The sequence below is a fragment of the Equus quagga genome, chromosome 18 (assembly GCF_021613505.1).
Source record: "Equus quagga isolate Etosha38 chromosome 18, UCLA_HA_Equagga_1.0, whole genome shotgun sequence".
NCBI lineage: Eukaryota > Metazoa > Chordata > Mammalia > Perissodactyla > Equidae > Equus > Equus quagga.
In genome coordinates this window covers 33,827,095-33,847,971 of record NC_060284.1, presented here as the reverse complement: position 1 = coordinate 33,847,971, position 20,877 = coordinate 33,827,095, and the positions used below count along the sequence as shown (strand labels likewise).

Genomic DNA, 20,877 nt, shown 5'->3' with positions numbered 1-20,877 from the left:
TAGTGATCTCTTTTTAATTATCTGAAAATAAATGGTTAATGGGAAAAGCTAAACTATCAAAAGGATTATATCAGCAAACATCTTAATACAACATTCATGGATTCAAACAGTTATTAAGCACCTGCTATATGCCAGGCAATATGCTGCATGCTCAAGTATTCAGCTAAATCCAAAATAAGCAACATGATATGTTGAATACATGCTAAACATGAAAAGAAGTGTACAAATAAAAAGATCTGTTAAAATGAAATCAAATTATTAATCAAAATACAAATAAATATAAAACAATGAGAACACAGATACAGCTCAATGAAATCTGCTCAATTTTCTCATATTTCAAAATAGTTATAGTATTTTGACAAATGGTTTTCAAGATACAGGCACATAAGCACATTTAAACATCTGTCTATAAATTCATACCAACTATAAAATAGCAGCTTTTTATACCTCACACATTGACCACAGCTCACAGAGTCTCGACTTTTAGAGCCCCTGTAAAAATGTCAACAGAGTTCAACTACATACCTTCTTTCTCTGATATTTTCTACAAGGAAAAGAAACTCTTCCAACTGAAGTCTATGCTAAGATGAAACTGCAACATTCTGGCTTTAACATGCAACCACAGAGAACGTAGCTGTGCGTACGTATCCCTGCACCGAGCCCGAGCCCGGAGACCCTCCCAGCCAGGCCAGGCAATTCTTCGATGACAAAGAATCACAAGCTCTGAAAATGGCATTGCCCTTCTTCATTGAACTTTGAAAAATAAGTGTTTGCTACATAGAGGGCCTCATTACCAAAGTCCTTATTTCCTCACAGGCTGACTAAAATACGCCTATGAAATAAACAACAAAAATGTATAATATTTTATTCAATTCAGCTTAATCAAGTTAATACACTGAAGTTATCTAAAGCTTCAAGGTCACTGTCAATGGTGCTGACACTTGTCTACTTGCTTTCTCAATTTGGAACTATTGTCTGCCTGGCCATTTCCTCTTCCGTTTTATAATATTTGTTTGTGTTTGCCACTTACTGTTCTCCACCAATAAGTTATGTTTGATTTACTGAAAACAGAGTCAAGGTTCTTAAGACCTAAGCAACTTTTATGGTCTCTGAATCCCAAACATCTAAAGCCCACCTTACACAGGCCAGGCCCCCATAAACCTGCGTTTGACTGAACATAAGGACTCAGCTCGGGGCTGGCCCGGTGGCGCAGCGGTTAAGTTTGCACGTTCCGCTTCTTGGAGGGCCAGGATTCACTGGTTTGGATCCCAGGTGCGGACATGGCACCGCTTGGCACACCATGCTATGGTAGGCGTCCCACATAGAAAGTAGAGGAAGATGGGCATAGATGTTAGCTCAAGGCCAGTCTTCCTCAGCGAAAAGAGGAGGACTGGCGGTACTTAGCTCACGGCTAATCTTCCTCAAAAAAAAAAAAGATAGAAAAAGGACTCAGCTCTTCTTGCTCCCAGCCTCTCACTCTTTACACTTCCTGGTTCCCTAAAACACCTATGGGGAAGAACATATCAACAATCTACCTTGAAGTTCGGATTATCTGTTTTGATGCTCTTTTCTACTAAGAATTTAGGTTTCATAACCAACTCTTGTTATAATTTAATAGTGTGGAATTAAACTTATTTTACAAATCACTTGCCAAAAGTGACAAACACATATTGGTGTTCTTTCATCACCAATGGTCTTTTCTGTGTGTTTGTTTTTGAACTTCTTGTGTTTGCTTGGGGTTTTTTTTGTTTTTGCTGAGGAAGATCCACCCTGAGCTAATATCTATTGCCAATCTTCCTCAATTTTGTATGTAAGCTGCCATTACAGTGTGGCCACCGATGACGGGTGTGTAAGTCTGTTCCTGGGAACCGAACCCAGGCCGCTGAAGTGGAGTGCACCAAACTTAACCACCAGGCCACCGGGTCTGGCCCTGTCTTCACTTGTTTTTTGTTTTTCTCTCTCTTATTCTAAAGTATATGGAATGCAGAGAACAGAACGGGAATCATGAAGCTGGAGGACAGAATTCTGAAAGAAAATTTTTTTCACTGTATATCTACAAGTTTTTTAAGTAAATATAATACAAATTAAAATTTTAAGGACTTCAGAAGAATTTTACAAGCTTTCAGAAATTATTTCAGATAAAGAATATTCTTCACAAAATTCACCTAGAAATTTTAACCATTTTAAAACACCTCCTGTTGGAAATGGCCTACAGGATGGAAACATAACCGACTTTTTGTTTTTTTAACATCCATCATCAGACATAGTTAGAAAACTTTTTTCTTCTGATGAGAGCTTTTACAATTTCTCTTACCAACTTTCAAATATACAATACAGTTTTATTAACTATAGTTACCATGCTGTATATTACAATAACTGACTTTTTTAAATGAGAGTTTTCTACTTGATTTTTAGGAAAATTTTTAAAGCTCCTAGCATTTAGCTTACTTAGATGTTTTTGGACTTTAAGCGTTTTTCTCAGTTAAGTCTCAAAAGCACTACAGTCAAGAAATGACCTTCTGCTTAGTGAAGTGTGGCCCCTGTCTCCTAGGTCAGATCACAGGGAGCTGAGTTCTCACTCAACGAATCAAAACTAATTCAAAGTGAATGATAAGAGAGAAAAATCTTATGGACTACTGGCCTTGTCCTAATCTCCCTCCTTGCCACAGCCAGGCCTGCCTCTTACGGGTCACCCTGCCCCAGTATCACAATGCTGCTCAACAGAGGAGATATTCTGGCACTGAAAAAAAAACTCAGGGACAGCAAAACATTTTGCCTTAGTTGATGCTCTATATGATTGGGTTGTTATATACAAACTGTTTAATGTTTTATTCTTTCAAATATTAAACACGTCCCTCTCTTCAAAAAAAAAAAAACTATCTATTACATATCAAAGCAATCTAGAAGAAACAATACTATCCATTAGAGACACTGATGACTAAAGTTCTTTACAGGAACATTTGGTTCATCCTTCCAGATCTTTCATGGAAGAACGTTAGCATGCTGGGAGAGAAAGGCCATCTGCAGACAATAGGACTCTATTTTATGAATAAGCCTAGTAGATACTTTCTTAGATCCTGCCCTAATACCAGGAGAAGTTCATGCCTCCGAACTGGACAGCTGCCTCTTTCTTACTCTGACCTGTCTCCTCTGTGGTCTGGTAGGCTGACCAGGCCCCTCAAAGGAGAGCACCTGCAAGGTCATGCCATCTCCTCTGGCTGTCAGTGAACTGTCTGATCTCTTATAGATTCTTTTTGCTTTACATGAGAAGCTTAAAGGTTACAAAAACACTGTACAATAGCAAAGTCAAGTCAGAAATTGGTAAAGGAAATGAATACAGTCTTAACTATAAAGGGGAGGATGTCACAGAAAGAATACTGAGATCTCTGGACCATTTGCCTGCTCTGCAGCAAGGCTGCCCATGACACATTACAAATTATAACCTGCAGCTACTATATTTTAGATTTCTACTTGGAAACTCGAGTGTACAGCCTTCTGAATCTTCTTAACCTAAGTGGACACAGCCAGCCCCTATAACAACAGCAACAACAACAACAGCTAACATTTATTGGTCATTTGCTACATTCCAACATTTCTCAAAGCAAAAGGAACAGTGCCAGAGGGATCTGACTAGACACAGAGTGACTCCCAAACCAGAGGTCCTGGGCAAGCCTGAAATATAATGAGCATAATGTGTCTCTTTTTTACCAAAAGAACATAATCCAGGAGCCAGAGAGGGCCTGTTGGCCAAGATCTCCTGGGTCAGATCACAGAGAGCTGAGTTCTCTCAGCAATTGTGGTAGATGGGAGAAATCCAGAACACTCTCACTGAGCTTGAAAATTTGTGTAAATCTCAATTATAAGGCCGTATCAAGTTTCATGGTTGAAATTTTAAATAAGTCTCAGGCTGCATTGTTCAATATTATTCAAACTTTTCAGAAATAAAAAACAAACTAAACATCAATCTAAATTATATGTTATTATTACATTATTGTTATACTTCATCCTCTTAACAGACTGGTCCGTCACCTGGAGGGCTTACTGAAATACAGATTGCTGGGCCTCACCCCCAGAGTTTTCTGATTTGGTGGAGCAGGGCCTGAGAATCTGCATTTCTAACCAGTTCCCTGGTAATGCTGATGCTGCTGGTGCAGGGACCACACATTGAAATCCACTACTCTAAGATACTGCTAAATTTTGAAGAGCTGCCTGAAAACGTGACTGGTCACACCCCTGGAAATGTTCTGTATGGATCCTAAACACTGTCCATCTGGTCAACCAGCCTCAAAAGACATTTAAATTCTTTCAGAAACTCCAAATCTGCCATATGCCTTTTAAAAGCATGGTATAAAAAACACATTTCCCCAGATCCCTCAGAAAACTTTATCATAATTTGTAAATTCTTGCATTCCAGGCAAAAACACCTTAGGAACAAGTTCCTTCAATGCTTCAGTAACTAAGCTGCCTTAAAGGATGTTATCACAGAGGGTCCACTCGGATGCCCTCGAGGGCCAAGAACTTGAAGTGGGTCAGTTGGCAAACTAGAAAAGCGTGCCCCATCCAAAGCAGACCTGGCTCCAACCTGCTGTTCCCATGCAGGAATCTGGGCCCATAACCAGATACTGCAATATTTGAAAGAAGCCAGAAATCCAGAATATAAGGGAAATTTTCATAAATTGCAGATTTTTGACCACGAATTCAAAAATTTTAAACAGCATTCATGCCTAAACCAAGATGTCTGTGGACTGAATGCTGCCCAAAGGCAACCAGTTGGCTGAATCTGGGTGATGGGATACTGTGGCCGAAGAAAGTTCTGGTTGGTTCTAGCAGCATGAACTGAGCAGCTGCTGAGCATCAAGCACAGTGCTGAGCAATGTGGTAATGAGGGGAGCAGAACCCCAGTCTCATGGCTCATAAGCGGTCACAACCTAATGAATATTTGATGCTAAACAAGGGGAAAATATTGGCCAAGGCTTATTACAAACAGAAGAGAGTAACTACCTAGAGATGCATTCACAGCACAGCAAGGAGCAATGGAATGATCTTAATTACAGGTACAGTAACTGTTTCATTTAATGAGATAAAAAACAGTAGATAAAAAAATGGGATTTAGTATTGAATTTCTATCAATTAACATAATCAAACCTATAGAGATTTCCAGACCTGTATTGCTTACCTGAGTGAAAGTCAAAGTTTCACCACTCTTAATGTAAATCATGACAAGTGTGTAATATAGCATATAAATGTTTAATGGTACTTGTAAACCAAAGTACAGGACTGCTGCGATAGAACAATATAAATTAAGATGAGGGTATTGACCTCAAACAGACATTTTCTACCTTGGAAAGACAAGCTATGTGACAGGTTGCATTCTAGTGGGATCACTCCTTGTGAGAACAAGTCACAGCAACTCGGAGAGAGAAAATGATGAAACGCTACACAGATCACAAATGGCCCAGGCTATCCTTGGATTATGATGACATACACAAATCTTGCACTTGTTCGGCTTAAATCAGGAGAGCACCAACTACCTAACTATTCAAAAACAAAAGGTGATGCAATTAAGCTCAAAGCCAAAAAAACAAAAACAAAAGAATTAATGGCCAATTTAAAGAAACAGATCTTTAAGCAGCCTTTCAGTAAAGTTGTTTGCCATGCTTAAAAATAAAATCCTCAAGTCATTTGTTTAGAACACCGTGTTTAATGAAGCTGTGTGAATCAGCCTGATGGAGCTAAGGAAGACATTAGTATAGGCGGGATAATATGCTCTCTAATAAAAAATAGAGCCCATGCATTTTCCTAAACAAGCAAGCTCTGCCAGTGATGGTGGCCAGATTAAGTAGATTACAGCACAGGGACCATGGTGACCAAGGCATCATTCTCTTACAGGTGACTAGGCTAGCCCAGTAATGGCCGCAGCAATCAGCGTCTCCATAGCAATTGGTAGTCATCTCATTGCAAAAGCGATAAAATGAACAGGTCTTCCTGAGAGCAGCCATGACCTCTACATGTTTTACCTCCAACTTTCCCAGGAAAGGGATATTCTTGAAAATTTTCTTTGGCTGTACAAAACAAAATATGGTTTATGATTTATTTACAGCTAAAATAAAATAGATTGAATAGTTTCTTTAAAAAGAAAAAGGTGTCTCTGTATGGTCTACTTCGTTTCAAACCCATTATGTTTCATTAATGAAATGACACATTTGATTAAAGGAGAAGTCAAAAATGTCAGAGAAAAGTTGCTTATAAAGATTACTTGATCGTGCTGATAATCGAGTTGAAGGCATTTGGGGATTCTCTGTAAAAGGGGTTCTTCTTGCCTGAGGATTTCTGAATGGGGATAAGGGCTCCGTGCCTTGTGAACTAGGTATGCTCACTCCCAGGGGAATTAACACTGCTTTCGAACCCTGGAGACCGCTTTAAACTACATGAACTGCGTCCAGAGGGTAGCTTGCTTTTTTCCTCCCAAAGCCCATGAACCTGAAACAGAAGATAACCTCATGAAGAAATCTTTGACATGTTTTTGTAGTTATAATAGGAGGGTGGTCTGATCATTATATCAAAAGAGTTCTTGTGTACAACCACCTGACACCATGGCAGGTGCCTGGTTACCAGATAGGATTACTGCACTGATTCGTCCAGCAACAAGGACATTCCCCAAGCCCCACCACCTGCCAGGTACCTTCAGTGCTATAATACAATCGTCCATTTCACCGCACCCACCTCCCTTCTACTTTTACCTGAAAGGGCTATGTGGGATGTTGGGTACATTTAAAATTACACTTCTGTCAATATTCTTTCAAACCTTTTTAAAATCATCCTCAAGATTACTATAATTGTCCTGTTGATTCATAGGAGCAGGTATTAAAAAAAAAACACTGCCTTTGAAAATGTCCCCTTTTGTCAGTGATGCTCTTAGATATTTTTGCCCCAGGCTGGGGTTTTATTTTTCCCTGAGAAAAAGGCAAATCTGTATTGACTATTTTAGGAAAAGCTGGTTCAATCATATTATCTTTATAAAACTTTCAGATTATTGAATCAATAACTGAAAGATTTTCTTAACTGAGTAATTTTGAAGTAACTGAGTAATTTGAATTTTGTTTTCTAAAATACTACTACTTTGTCTTTTCTTAGTAAGGCTTTCTCTCTTAGAAGACTTAATATTCTAGCCCAGTGTTCTTGGCATTGTCTGTGCCAAGAATCCCTTTGAGAATCTGTTAAAAAGTTATGATATAGAAAATATTAGGGAAATGCAAATCAAAACTATAATGAAATATCACTTCACGTCTGTCAGAATAGCTATAATTAAAAAGATAAGAAATAACAAGTGTTGGCAAAGATGTGGAGAAAAGGGAACCCTCATACACTACTGATAGGAATATAAACTGATGCAGACACTATGCAAAACAGTATAAAGAGACCTCAAAAAAATTAAGAATAGAACTACCATATGATCAAGCAATTCCACTTCTGGATATTTATCCAAAGAACATGAAAACACTAATTCAAAAAGGTATTTACACCCCTGTGTTCACTGCAGCATTATTCACAATAGTCAAGACTTGGAAACAACCTAAGAGCCTATCAATGGATGAATGGATAAAGATGGAGTAGTATATATAAACAATGGAATACTACTCAGCCATAAAAAAAGATGAAAGTCAGCCACTTGTGACAACATGGATAGACCTTGAGGGTACTATGCTAAGTAAAATAAGTCAGACGAGAAAGCCAAATACCATATGATTTCACTCATATGTGAAAGATAAAAACAAAAACAACAACAAATAAACACACAGACACAGAGATTTGATTGATGGTTACAAGAAAGAAAGGCGGAGGGGGGCAAAGCAAAAGGGGCAAAAGGGCACATGTATATGGTGATGGATGGTAATTAGTTTTTCGTGGTGAACATGATGTAGTCTATACAGAAGTCAAAATATAATTATGTACACTTGAAATTTACATAATATTATAAACCAATGCTATCTAAAGAAAATGAAAAAAAAAGTTATGAATCCTCTCAGGAACAAATTTAAATACACACAATTTTACATCTAATTTCAGGGGATTATGGATCTCTTGAAATACCAGATTAATAATTCCTGGTTAAGCCGATCAATCATTGATGACATTTTATATTAAACAACATACACTGTTTACAAATTGTTCTTACTGCAATAAATCTTCCTTTCTTTTGACTGCTCCCTCATTATGGTAACTACTGACCAGAAATAGCAAACAACAAACTACTACTGCATAACTCTTAGTACTTACACTTTTTAAAGTATAGTTTAAAATAAGAAACAGGATTTTTGTTAGTGACAGTGGTTTCTGCTTTTAGTTTTTTAACCTAAGCAGATGTTTGATGAATAATTTTCCATTCTAATCAACAGAATTAAGACAAAGGCCATTGGGAATAGAACGCATACTGACACAGAGAAAAACAGCAATAAATCACCACCTCAAAACGTCAACTTGAAAAAATACCTTTTGATATATAATAAATAAGAAAGTTGGGTTTAGAATAGAATGTACTGCAAAATATTACCTATTTACCTAAGGTATGAAATAAAGGAGAAAAATCGTAAAAGCTTTCTTGGAAGAAATAAAAATTTCCAAAGTAGAAAATAAAACATGTCTAAAAGAATTAGGAAACCACAAGAGAAATATTCTAAGAAGTTGTTATTGGTTAAAATAGTGCCAAATTATTCAGAGAAGTAAAGGAATTTGAAGACAAAGTAAACACCCTCCGATTCAGTGTTAAGATGTCACCAGAGCAGTTTCAGTAGAATAAAGAAGGCCAAGGGAGACAGCAGACAATGAAGAAATCTGTGCGTAGAGAGGATGTGAACATGCTGGGGGTGGACTACTCTGAAACTTCTAGAGGCAAAAAGATAAAAGAGAACCTGTAAGTCAAGGGCATCATGATTAGGTCAACAGAAGTTTCTGCATATTTGGTGACCCTGTGCTGGACACTAGGGACACAAAATTATATCACACGTCACCATCCTCTAGAAGCTCATAGTCTATTGAGAAAGAAAGATGCAAACAGGTAATTATAATTCATCAATAACAGAGATCTGCACAGAGAACTATGGGAAAACAAGGGAGGCACCTCCAACCCCGTCCAGAAGGACAAGGAGACATACTAGAAGCAGAGGTGCCTAACCAAGGGCTCAAAGAACAGGGTTATCAAACCAGAAGGAAGGACATTCCAGTAAGACTGGGCGCCACAAGCAATCGTGTGGAGCAGTGGTGTAGTTCAGAGTAAAGTGCAAGGCTGGGAGTGGCAGGGACACTGCAATCGTCAGTAGATCAGTAAATGAGTGCATGAAGTCACCCACTGGGAAGACGCAAGGGTGAGAGTTGTCAAGGCAAGCAAGACAAAAGGCATGGATGCAAGGTGCCCAACGATCTTACCAAAATGAGTGCCACAGGCTGCAGACAAGAGACATCAGCAGGGAGCCGATGGACTGAGAGAATAAGGAGAGAGACGGTCTGGAGATTACACGAGGGTGAGAGAGACAAAAGAGGGGGAGGTGTAACAAGAAGGGTACATTCAAAGTCTGGTTTCCTAGAAGCAAAGCAGCCGGAGTGGCAGTAACAGTCACTAAGCAAAAGAGGCAGAAGAGCTCAAGGCCACTACAGAACAACAAGGTGAAGCCAGTCAGGGCAATGCCGTGAGTGAGCATGGAAAGATTATAAACCCGAGGCTGCAGCTACCACTGAAGGTGGAAAGAAGGAGCATGAAGAAAGCAGTCAAGAGCCCTGAAAGTTAGCCCCGACTTTACCTCGCAGCCTTGGGCAAGTCACCTGCCTCTCCCAGGCCTCTCTTTCTGCACCTATAAAATCAGGAGGCTGGACTAAATGGTCATTTAGATACCTAAAATTATACTGGAGACGACAGCTATGAGACTGCAAATGTGTTCATAACCTTTGTTGAAGAACTGTCTTTAATGTATTTCCCATCAGAATGCACAGGTGTCAATTACATTAGTAACTTTCTTCTGTTTAGGACTTTAAAATTTACAAAGGTCTTTTACATATATTTTCTAACATAATCCTAACCACCTCCCTGTGAGAGCTCTATAATCCCTATTTATAGCTGAAGAAACTGAGATTCCACAAGGCTGCAGCAGTGGCGGCTTTGAATTGGTCTTTTTCTCCTAATAGAGAGAGTCTACTTGGTATGCTTTATTGAGATAACCCATGACTTCTTAACCTTTGAGCTTGAAAATTCATTCCTTCAGCAACTAACAGGATGCCCACTGATTGTACGAAAGCCAAAAATGTCATTCCAGGCATTCAACATTACCTCACCACTGAAACGAACCCAGAGGACTACCTGAATGTTATTAAACTTTCACAGTGTTGTAAGAAAGCTTCGTAAATGAAAACAAATCAAAATAAGTCCTTGTGTATACTTACCCATACTGTTCAGTATAGAATATGGTAGAAAATTAGTCTTAATTCAATCCACCTACACTTATATAATTGTTATAAGTACAACACTGAGTCAGACCAAAAATTTTGTTTTCCTAATAACGAATCCTTTCTCTTCAATCACTCTAGATAGTAGACAGGTCTCAAATTGTTAATTATAATACCCAGTTCATACCAACTACATACTAACAGGACTAACAAAGAAAGCAAAGAGATTCGTAGGTCCTCAAAAGGAAAAAATGAACTTCAATTATTTATGAATTATTCTTTCTCTGTTAATTCTTCCATTAAAAGTCCATTTAATATTTTTATACTAAATTCTTGTTAGAATATTATTTGCTTCCTTGGTGGTAACAAAAATTTCAACTTTATTTTCTAAACTAGAGGTAGTAGCTTCTTTTCTGAAAAAATGTAGACTGGTTTAGTTAAAGGAATTTACATACATCTTTTCAAGTCAGACAATATTTTACAATTAATTCCTTAAAAAGTTGATTGCAACAGATTTTATGTTATATGATTATTGACAAAAAAAAATCCCTCTTTGGTATCATTCCATGAGCATTTAGCATTTTGAGATCAATGGCAAAAATTTGTGAATTCGTAAATACACAACATACTACGGGAAATTTTCCACCACAGACTTGTATTCCTAAATTCAATAAAAATCAATCAAATCTTAAGACGATCACTAAGTAGTTAATATGTACAAGGTGCTGTACTGTCACACCGGTAACCCAGCAGAAAGAATAAACTACCCTGGGGTATACTTTAGCGGTTATCTGTAAGAGCATGCTATGTAGTATTTCACCTTCCAAACAGAAACATTACATTTAAGATCCTCATTTAGAAAGGTGGAAGAAAAAGATAACTTTTCTTTCTATACGATAGAAATAAGTTTACCAAAATTAGAAGTAGATGTCACTTTTCCTCAAATTATGCTTAGAACTTAAGAGAAAAAAAAAGCCATAAGTAAAATCAAAAATATACATGAATACTGAACATATAACCTGAATTCTGTCATCACAAGTAAAGTCCATGCTCTGTAACTACTAGTTCGTCAACCTTACTTGTCAACTCTACAGAGATGACATTCAAGAATATGCAAAAATTTCAACGTTGAGCAGACAAACAAAGCTTATGTTCCAGAGTTCCTGCTGTGCAATAATGCTTTGAGCCCCTTCAAAGCCTGGTGACATTATCTAGAAGCAGAACTGAAGGTTTCAGAAAAATCATCCTAAGAGGGAATTCGATACACTCATTAACGATGATCTGAAAGGATTTGTGCTTTCTTTCTTGGATCACTATTCCAATGACTTCATTCAGCTCATATTTCAATTCATCCTGAAAAATGAAAGAGGTTAACATGCCCTTTATGGGGTAATCAGATGGATCGATTTCAGCTGCTGGGTGAACTACTCACATAAATTTCCAAAGATCAAGATGACCTGACCAAACGGTGTGTGTGCAGCAATCCCATTGGTTAGAATTCACAGTTCAAATTTTTAATACTAAAATGTAAACATCACCACAATACTCACTTTTAGTTTCTTGTTTAGTTTACAGCAGTATCTGTACACCATTGCCAAGTTCAGAGGTCCAAAATCTGCATAGAAACTGAAGATTTTCAAAAAATGTAGTATTTAGTAAAAATTTAATTTTCAGTAACATCAATGCTCATTTTTATTTTCATTAAAGTTGGAATGAAATTTCAATTGTCTTCAGGAATAAGGGTCAGTATATAACTGATTCTTAGTAATCCAAATAACTAATGGTTTCACCCTACTAATGCCATCCAGTTACCATAACAAGTCTCTTAAGAAGGAACTAATTGGACAGTTTTGAGTTCTACCTCCTTTTATTCCCCTGCCAGGACATTAAGTAAAAGGATTAAAAAGCAGGCAAAGAAAGAACCAACATGAACATAAAATGTATGTGGCCTATGCTTCCTGGTTTTATTTCTTTACCACCAAGTATACTTGCATCATAAAGCTCAAGTACTCTGGGTTCCAATTCCAACTATTCCATCCAAACCTTGCTCTCAGTTGTCAAGTATCTTAAATCCAGTCGTCTTTTCTTTGAGTTTCACTCTCCCTGAACTTTCTGTATTATATGACACACCGGCTCATCTCCGTCTCTCCCCACCGTACCTCTCCAGGATACAGTCATCAGTCTGCAGATCATCCACTGCCACGAGTTTAAGTGATAACCCTATGGAAAATAGATGGCTCCTAACTCAAGACCCAGCATCAATCTTTTCCATCCTCAACTACCCGCTAGACTTCACATCTACAGGTCCTTCCATCAGTGGAACTCAGAAGGTCTAAAACTCACCCATCTTTCCTTCTAATCAGCCCTCCAGACTAAAAACATTCGGCTTCTCCCAGCCACTCAAACATGAAACCTCCTACTCAAAGTAGGGCAACAAGTAATTATTAATTTAATTCTTATATATCAAATAAGCTACTACTCTAAGTTATCCTTTCCTTTTCTTTTTTTTTAATCTTTTTTTTGGGGGGGAGGACTGGCCCTGAGCCAACATCTGTGCCAATCTTCCTGTATTTTTTTTGTATGTGGGATGCCACCACAACATGGCTTGATGAGCAGTGTGTAGGTCCGTGGCCAGGATCCGAACCCACAAACCCAGGGCCACCAAAGTGGAGCATGTGAACTTAACCACTCTGCCACTGGGCCAGCCGCCACCCTTTCCTTTTCTATTCCTATTTTAGCAATAGAAGTCCAGATCCTCTTCTTCCCACATCTTTAGTGTTTAAATTCTCTCTCTCCTCTGCCCTGTCTTCCACTGGAGAAATTAATCTTCATAAAATCTCACGTCTCATATATCCTCCACTATTCAAAAATGTTTAATGGCTCCTTACTTCCTTCAGAATAATTTGGTCCAGCAATCAAAGCCCTACACTTCACCCCTCTAGCTTCCAGGCTGACTTTATCTCCTCATAGGTCCCATAGGGAATCTTCATTCTAAAGAACATGTCCATTTCTTATTCCCAAATACTCCACGCACATTCTGAATCCCGCCCTCTGCTCACATTGGTCTCCTTGCCTGCAGGGCCCTCCTTTTCTCTTTCTACTACCCTCTAGCTTCCTCAAAACCCAGTTCAAATCCTACTTTCTCCATAAAGTCTTTCCAATCACCCTTAGGGAACACTAACTACCCTTCTCTCAAATTGTGGGTGAACTTACCAAAACTTACCATCTGAGACACTCTTTTGGCTCACTACACATATCACATCCTGTGAATACCTTTTCAAGCATAGATACTACCTGCCCACCTACAGTGTAAGCCTCCCACTCAGGGACTATATCTTATACCTTACACGCTTAGAAAAATATCCTGCTCATAATATCAAACTTCAAAAAATAAGTCTTTATAATGAACATTAAAGCTCAATTTAGCCTAGACCATAAATTTACTAAATATCAACAAGTTTCCCAAAAAACCTTGATTTCGAAATACTAATTTAATTTTTTTCTGCCACCCAAATTACACTATCATAGATATTATTACACTACATCGAATCTGCGAATAACCACTTGCCTCACCTAAGTAAAAAATACTAAACCAGTGTATTTTACCTAAGGTAAGTAAGTTGGTAATATTTTGGAACCTCTATTCCAGGTAACACCAAATTAGCTGTCGCTGTACACAGGCTTCATAAGAGTAAGAACACAGAGTTGCCAAAAAAGGAAACCTGCAATGATTTGAAATAAAAGTTCTGGATTCATTTCTAAAGTTCCCAGTGTGATGCTATGTGCTAAGTATAAACAAAATATGCATGAATCCAAAATGAACTATGCCTATAACACCTAATTACTGACAAGTCCAAGACCTGTCAAGAGGAATCCACTCAAAAAAACAAAATAAAAAGAGTATAAAATAAGCACCTAGGCATTGATTAAGGCAGCCCTATTTCTATCACAGAGATTTCCTTGTCCTTGGGTTATTGGAAGCAACACTTGACCAACATACCTTGTTGTTTTCCTACTTGAACATGAATACTGACACCTAGAACTTTAAAGTAAATCCGGAATTTTTAGTTATGGTTATTTCAGCTTTTTAAACTCACTTTCAACAAATTTCTGGAAAGCAGAAAGAATTCAGGTCACATCATTCCAGTTTCATACTAACCATTACAAGCCAACTTCAATTTCAAACTCAAAGCTGTACAGTTTCTAACGATACAGTCAGCTTAGCCATGGGCACTTTTGGAAGCAACATGGCAAACAAACACATCTGTTTCACCAAACACCAGGAAAATAAACTGGTGTACTCTAAAGACACGGGAAAAAGTAAATCAAATACAGACCTCGTCCTTAAGTTGATCTGCACTCTCCAACACGGTAGCCACTAGCCACATGTGGCTATTTAAATTTAAATTAATTAAAGTTAAGTAAATTAAAAGTCAGGCCTCTCCTTTTGAACATTTCAAGCCTTCCAAAGCCACATGTGGCTAATGGCTACCAAATTTCACAATGCAAATACAGAAAATTTCTAGCAAGGCAGAAAATGTTCTGTGCTGATGAACAACACTGATCAAGATAAAAAAATAAAATAAGAACAAAAATAACCATAAAACAGTAGAGAAACTGCCAAGGACCATTGGCATGAGATATAGATAAAATGTTTAAAGACCATGGCCTTCCCCTTCAGGAGCCCACATATTTCCCAACAGTGAGATTAGGCCCTGGTAATTTTTGTTCCGTTTTGTTCAAGGGAGTCATATTTCCAAAAAGCCAGTTTGTGACATAGAACACAGGAGGACAAAAAAATAGAAGAGGATCTAGTCCCCACTCTGCTTTATTGTCCCTCAAAGAGACAGGTTTCTCTAAGAACATGGCATAGCTACCATGAAGAAGGTACACCTCTACCTTGCGCCATGGCCCCAGGTTAAGGGCAGAAGAAAAAGAAGCACTCCAACCCAGAGGGTTTCCCACCTCACCATATCTCGAAGCTTAATGGGCTAGCTTTTTACATCCTACAAAAGGAGAGACGCGTTCTAAGAAATTCAGTCCAAAATTTTGCACAGCCAAGAGCAATTCAGAACAGGTCTTCAAAAGTCAGAATTGTCACAGACAAATATAGAGCCAACAAACTCTATCTTAAGGTCATTTTATATATCCTTACACTTCTTACAGTTCTAAGAATATTCATATGTATTTATAATAAAATAGTTTGACAACTATATATAGTTTTCTAACCAGCTAAACACATTTCTGAAAATGTCAAGATCACTGAAAAAAAAATGGTCATAGCTGCTCACATCATGCTGGGTTACCACTCATTTTGGTATAATAAAATGCCACAAATGAAGAAGACACCTTCCAACAACATGCTTCTTTGCAAGACTCTTCCTCATCAGAGGTGGGGGCAAACGCAAACACATTTATTAGCCAGACCATTCACTAGAAAGAAATATTGAAAGAAAAAATCAATTGAGGGGCTGGCCCCGTGGCCGAGTGGTTAAGTTTGCGCGCTCTGCTGCAGGCGGCCCAGTGTTTCGTCGGTTCGAATCCTGGGCGCGGACATGGCACTGCTCGTCAGACCACGCTGAGGCAGCGTCCCACATGCCACAACTAGAAGGACCCACAACGAAGAATACACAGCTATGTACCGGGGGGCTTTGGGGAGAAAAAGGAAAAAATAAAATCTTTAAAAAAAAAAAAAAATCAATTGAGATAAGTCAGATGTGCTAGAAAGTATAAAATAGGTACTCGGGTAACTTGGAGCCGAGGCAGGAGAATGGAAGAATTGGGCTTACGGTAGAAGAGGAGAAATGGATTGTCGTCAACCTGGGGACAGTGAAAAGGGAAGGAGAAATGTTAGAGATAAGCCTTACAGAGACACAGTAAAGACACCGGAAGGCTGACTCGGCCCCAAAGCCTGAAGTGAATGAGCCTGGAGAGCGTCTTCCCCACTCTGGCAACTCCCTGGAAGAGGCCTCCAGAGGCACAGCCAGGCAAGGGCCCCCAGTGTGTCTTGGGTGGGGGAGTAAAGGGAAATGTGGTCTCATTTGGGCAGGGAAACCCATGGATATATTATTTTATTATTTCAGAGTACCCTGAGCTCCCCCTCCAAATGAATGAATGAGCAAACAAGTGAATAAATCTCCCTTATCTATTTGTAAATTCCCCCTTGTGAGGTTGGCAAATTATGGGTTAATAACTAGAATGAAACTCATAAATTATTAAGTGAAAATCAGTCAATCTGTCTCTTATTCAGTAAGTGTAAATAGCTAAAATCAAATTCTTTCCTGTTTTGACAGGAAAGAATAGAACTGGAGTCTGCAAGTGCGGAGGGGAGGGAAGAGAGAGTCATCTGCTTCTGACGAGGACAAAGAAATGGGAGCCCAAGGATCAGAGCAAACATTTACCAGGGCCACCGACTACCCACGGGGTCATCCACTACCCACAGTACTGGTCCTACAGATTCGAAGGGGAATAGAAGTCGGGCCTAGAAGTCTTTGTTATACCCAACATGTCTAACTCTTCTCACAAGATTTATGAAGTTTATGATGTATCATCATTTTGTGTTTGGTTTTTCTAACATACTCTAATTTAAGTGGGGCCATTCCCAAAGGAATCATTGTTTAAGGCACTGTTGTACCTTATTCTACATATCAGAAGTTTTCTTTGAAAATGTTCAACTCCTCAGCAAAAAATAAGCTACAGTCCAAGCAATACTAACTCCTTCAACAAAATTTATGACCATCTATGCTGAGCAAGGCACTACAAGTTAGCATATAAATCAAAGAGTGTTGACAATACAAAAAAAATAGGATGAAAAGATCCTCTAAGTTCATTATAAGGCATGCCACTCTTCAATTTTTTATCAGCACTGCTGACACTTCTGTCTGTTCATTCACTCACTCACTCAAATATTTACTGAAACCTGCTACCACCAGTCCCTAGCCACCAGGAGCTCACCACCTACTAAGAAGACAAGTAAACATATTATTACATTGTGCTAAATGCTAAGATAGCAGTATCCCCCAAAGCACGGGGAGATCATGTGTGCTTGTGTGAGTGTGTGCAAAATTTTGGTGAAATTAATCAGTACAGCCCTCTAGGCTGCGCACACCATCTAAGGTTTTCCCTAGCACTGGAATGCTATCAGCACCCCTCCGGTCAGATGATAAAGTTCCTGTACATGGCTGAAATTGATAACGATCAAATTCCAAAAAGGCCTCAACTACTCAGCAAATCTAAGACCAAACTCTAAGGCTGAGTTTTTGCTCAAGCCCTTAGAGCATAACAAACCAGTCACACTGATGTCGACTTCCTAGGGAATAGAGGCTGCACACCTAAGAAGCTTCCCAGCCCCACATCGGTCACAGAGACTCTGATGGAAAACCAAAGACCACTGGGAAGCAAGGGGTTCTAGGCCCAACTAGGCCATTCCACGTCCCTGGGCCGATGTCTTAGGCTTTCTGGAACCCCACATCCTCTCTTTCAAACGGAGCTGCTGAATTAGATGGCGTCTAAAGTTCTTTCCAGGCTATGATATTATATTACCCCATTATACAACATTTCTAGCCATGTATATAATAGATTATTATATGTATTATCTATGAGACTCCAGAAAGTCAATGACTCTGGTTATCCACATTGGACAAACCCATTCAACAGTTCAAATGTTTCTCAAGGACTCCTCGCACGATCTGATGCGCTCTGCCCTCTCAATGTGCTGGGTCTGGGTACAGAGGCATTTCCCTCAGAGTGTCTCCTGGGGAAGAACCTCACAGTTTTCTCCCTGAAATTCACTAGGCTTTGCACACAGCCAGAGAACAAACCCAGAGTCCAGAGAGCAGCTTCCTAAGCTGGGAAGCTTGACATCTATTGACTACTAATTACGTACTTGCATAAAGTTTGACATCTGTCCAGACCACAAAGGAAGGAGAGAACCCCAATATCAACTCTCACTCCTGGCCTTTGGTACCTTATCTAGGGTTTTAGGAAAGTTCAGGAATGCAACACTGGGAGTATGAGGAACCCTTCTCCACTTAGTAGCTTCCGAACCTGCGGCAAGTAGCAGGGCCACTTAAGCATCAGCTGCTGCTACTGCAAAATGGGTTAGTGTTGCCACTTTGCCTTAAAGCCAAAAGACAGACTAGACGGTTCAAGGAACCTCCCAGCATTGGGGTCTGTAATTCTGTGACTTCCCTCTTTGGAGCAAGTCAATTAATGAAAACCCCCTTTGAGACTCAGATTAATGAAAACAAAAGGAGACTTCTTCAGGAATGCACTGGTAAGATTAAAATTCACTCCTACAGAAACATTCCCAAGTTGTGTCAATTAACCCCTTTACTCAACGGCGGGTACTGAAAGCAAGAGGGCTCTGCAGACAGTATTCACAGGGCTCTGGTGGAAAACAGAGTGACGACTGATCCCTGAACAGGAAAGACTAACCCTCCTCACCTTTCATAAAGCAACAGAGGCCCAGAGAAGGAAAAGAATTACTCTCCACCCTGGCGATGACCACATTACCTCTCTAAGCTCTTGGAATTAAAACCAAAACCTGCAAACTTACTTGTGAGGCCCCGGTATAGCCCTACCTATCTCTCTTTGGGGCTCCATTCTGCACCATTTCCCCCATTTTATTACTAGTGAGCTCCAGCCAAGATATTACTTTTAATTCCTGCCTCAGGCCTTTAGCACATTACTCTCCCTGGCCTAGCTAACATCTACTTATCCTTTAGGTCTCAGCTCCCATCATACTTCCTCAGGAGCGTCTTCTCTGATCCCTCCCCCACCCCTACCTCCACCCCCACCCCACTTCACACACACCCCCCCACACACCACTACCGCCACCCCACAAGGCCAGGCTCCATTGTTATGAGCTTCCAAAGAACTGGAGGGCTTTTCTTCGAGCAATGACAAATAATCCTATGACCAAATATTTAATTAACATCCTCCCTCTGCCCACTGGACTATAAGCTCCATGAGAATAGGGCTGGGTTAGAATTCATGCACTATAGTATCCCTAGCCCCTGGCACAGAGATGACTGACTAAACAAACGAAAGATTGAGACTTGGTTGGTTCATCTGCAAAAATACTGCCTTCTTCCATTAAATCCTTCTAAACTATAGACCAGGTTAAATGTGGGGAGAGCTATCAGATATCACACTTTACTAAATTTGGGTACAAAATAAGACTAAGTTGACAAAAATGACCTAAGAAGGAAGGGACAGCAAGAGGGATGGAGAGCAGTGAGATCGTCCACCTCTCCAGGGCAGGGAGAGGGTCGGAGCACCCCAGCCCTGTCTCCCCTACAGCCTGCATCTTTATCATTGGTCTACTCCAAAGGTGGCCTGCGCCAGAAGTAACCCTCAATCTACACAGACTCACTCCAACTAGACATTACCCCAACTCCTTTTTGCTTCGGTGCCCCTTCAATTTTGTCTCAGAGTTTTGCCAAGTTAAAAATCATCCTCAACAAAGAATATACAACTATGTAGTGGGGGGCTTTGGGAAGAAAAAGGAAAAAAAATAAAATCTTTAAAAAAAAAAAAGAGGGGCTGGCCCCGTGGCCGAGTGGTTAAGTTCGCGCACTCCGCTGCAGGCGTCCCAGTGTTTCGTTGGTTCGAATCCTGGGTGCGGACATGGCACTGCTCATCAAACCACGCTGAGGCAGCATCCCACATGCCACAACTAGAAAGACCCACGACGAAGAATATACAACTATGTACTGGGGGGCTTTGGGAAGAAAAAGGAAAAAAATAAAATCTTTAAAAAAAAATCATCTTAAACCTTTAAAATTATCCATTACTTTTGGGTTTTCTAGAATCTGTTGGAGGGCATGTGGAACAAAGCACAAGACTTGACACTAGAGAAAAGGTCTGGCAGAACAGGAAAGGCACTATTTTACAAGCCCACCATTCACAGCTTCCTACAAGAGATCTTTTTAAACATTTCTCTTTATCTCACACTTAGAAAAAAATAAAACGTTTTTAACATTTCAGATTGACTCAGCGGGGGAGAATCAACAATTTGACTCCCAAGACTAATGTAAATGCTATATTAGTTCCACACTCTCTTAAAAGGAAGAGAAATGTAGAGGATAAGAAATCAGTTATACAAGGACCCCCAATTCAGAAATCTCAATCTGGAATACAAGAGAGAGTCACAAGTAAGCCAAAACACAAAATCTTATTGCTTCTTCGAAAGCCTGCCACAAAACGCAGAGCCTTTGGCTATGTTTATAAGAGAGTCTATTTAGTGTTATTTCGTATCAAAGGCTAATAAAATGTGATGTCTGGTTTCTATGCCCATAGTATATTAGGACAGCTTATAGGGACGAGGCAGCTTTTAGGGGCTGGTACATCAGCAGCAACGTCAAAAGCTACACTGACAGTAAGCAGCACCTAGAAAGTACTCAACTCATAGCAGTTAGTCGTCAATAAAAACTGACTGAA

At 39.4% G+C, this 20,877-nt stretch overlaps 1 protein-coding gene across 3 annotated transcripts in view; it reads right to left on the bottom strand.

Moving 5' to 3' along the window:
* CDC14A (cell division cycle 14A) overlaps window positions 1–20,877 on the bottom strand; it is a 159,254-nt gene that overhangs the window by 128,214 nt on the left and 10,163 nt on the right. For all 3 annotated transcript variants that reach the window (XM_046645730.1, XM_046645728.1, XM_046645727.1), the window contains exon 3: window positions 11,985–12,060. In XM_046645730.1, the coding sequence (XP_046501686.1) occupies window positions 11,985–12,060 (76 nt within the window). The remainder of the gene's footprint in view (window positions 1–11,984; window positions 12,061–20,877) is intronic.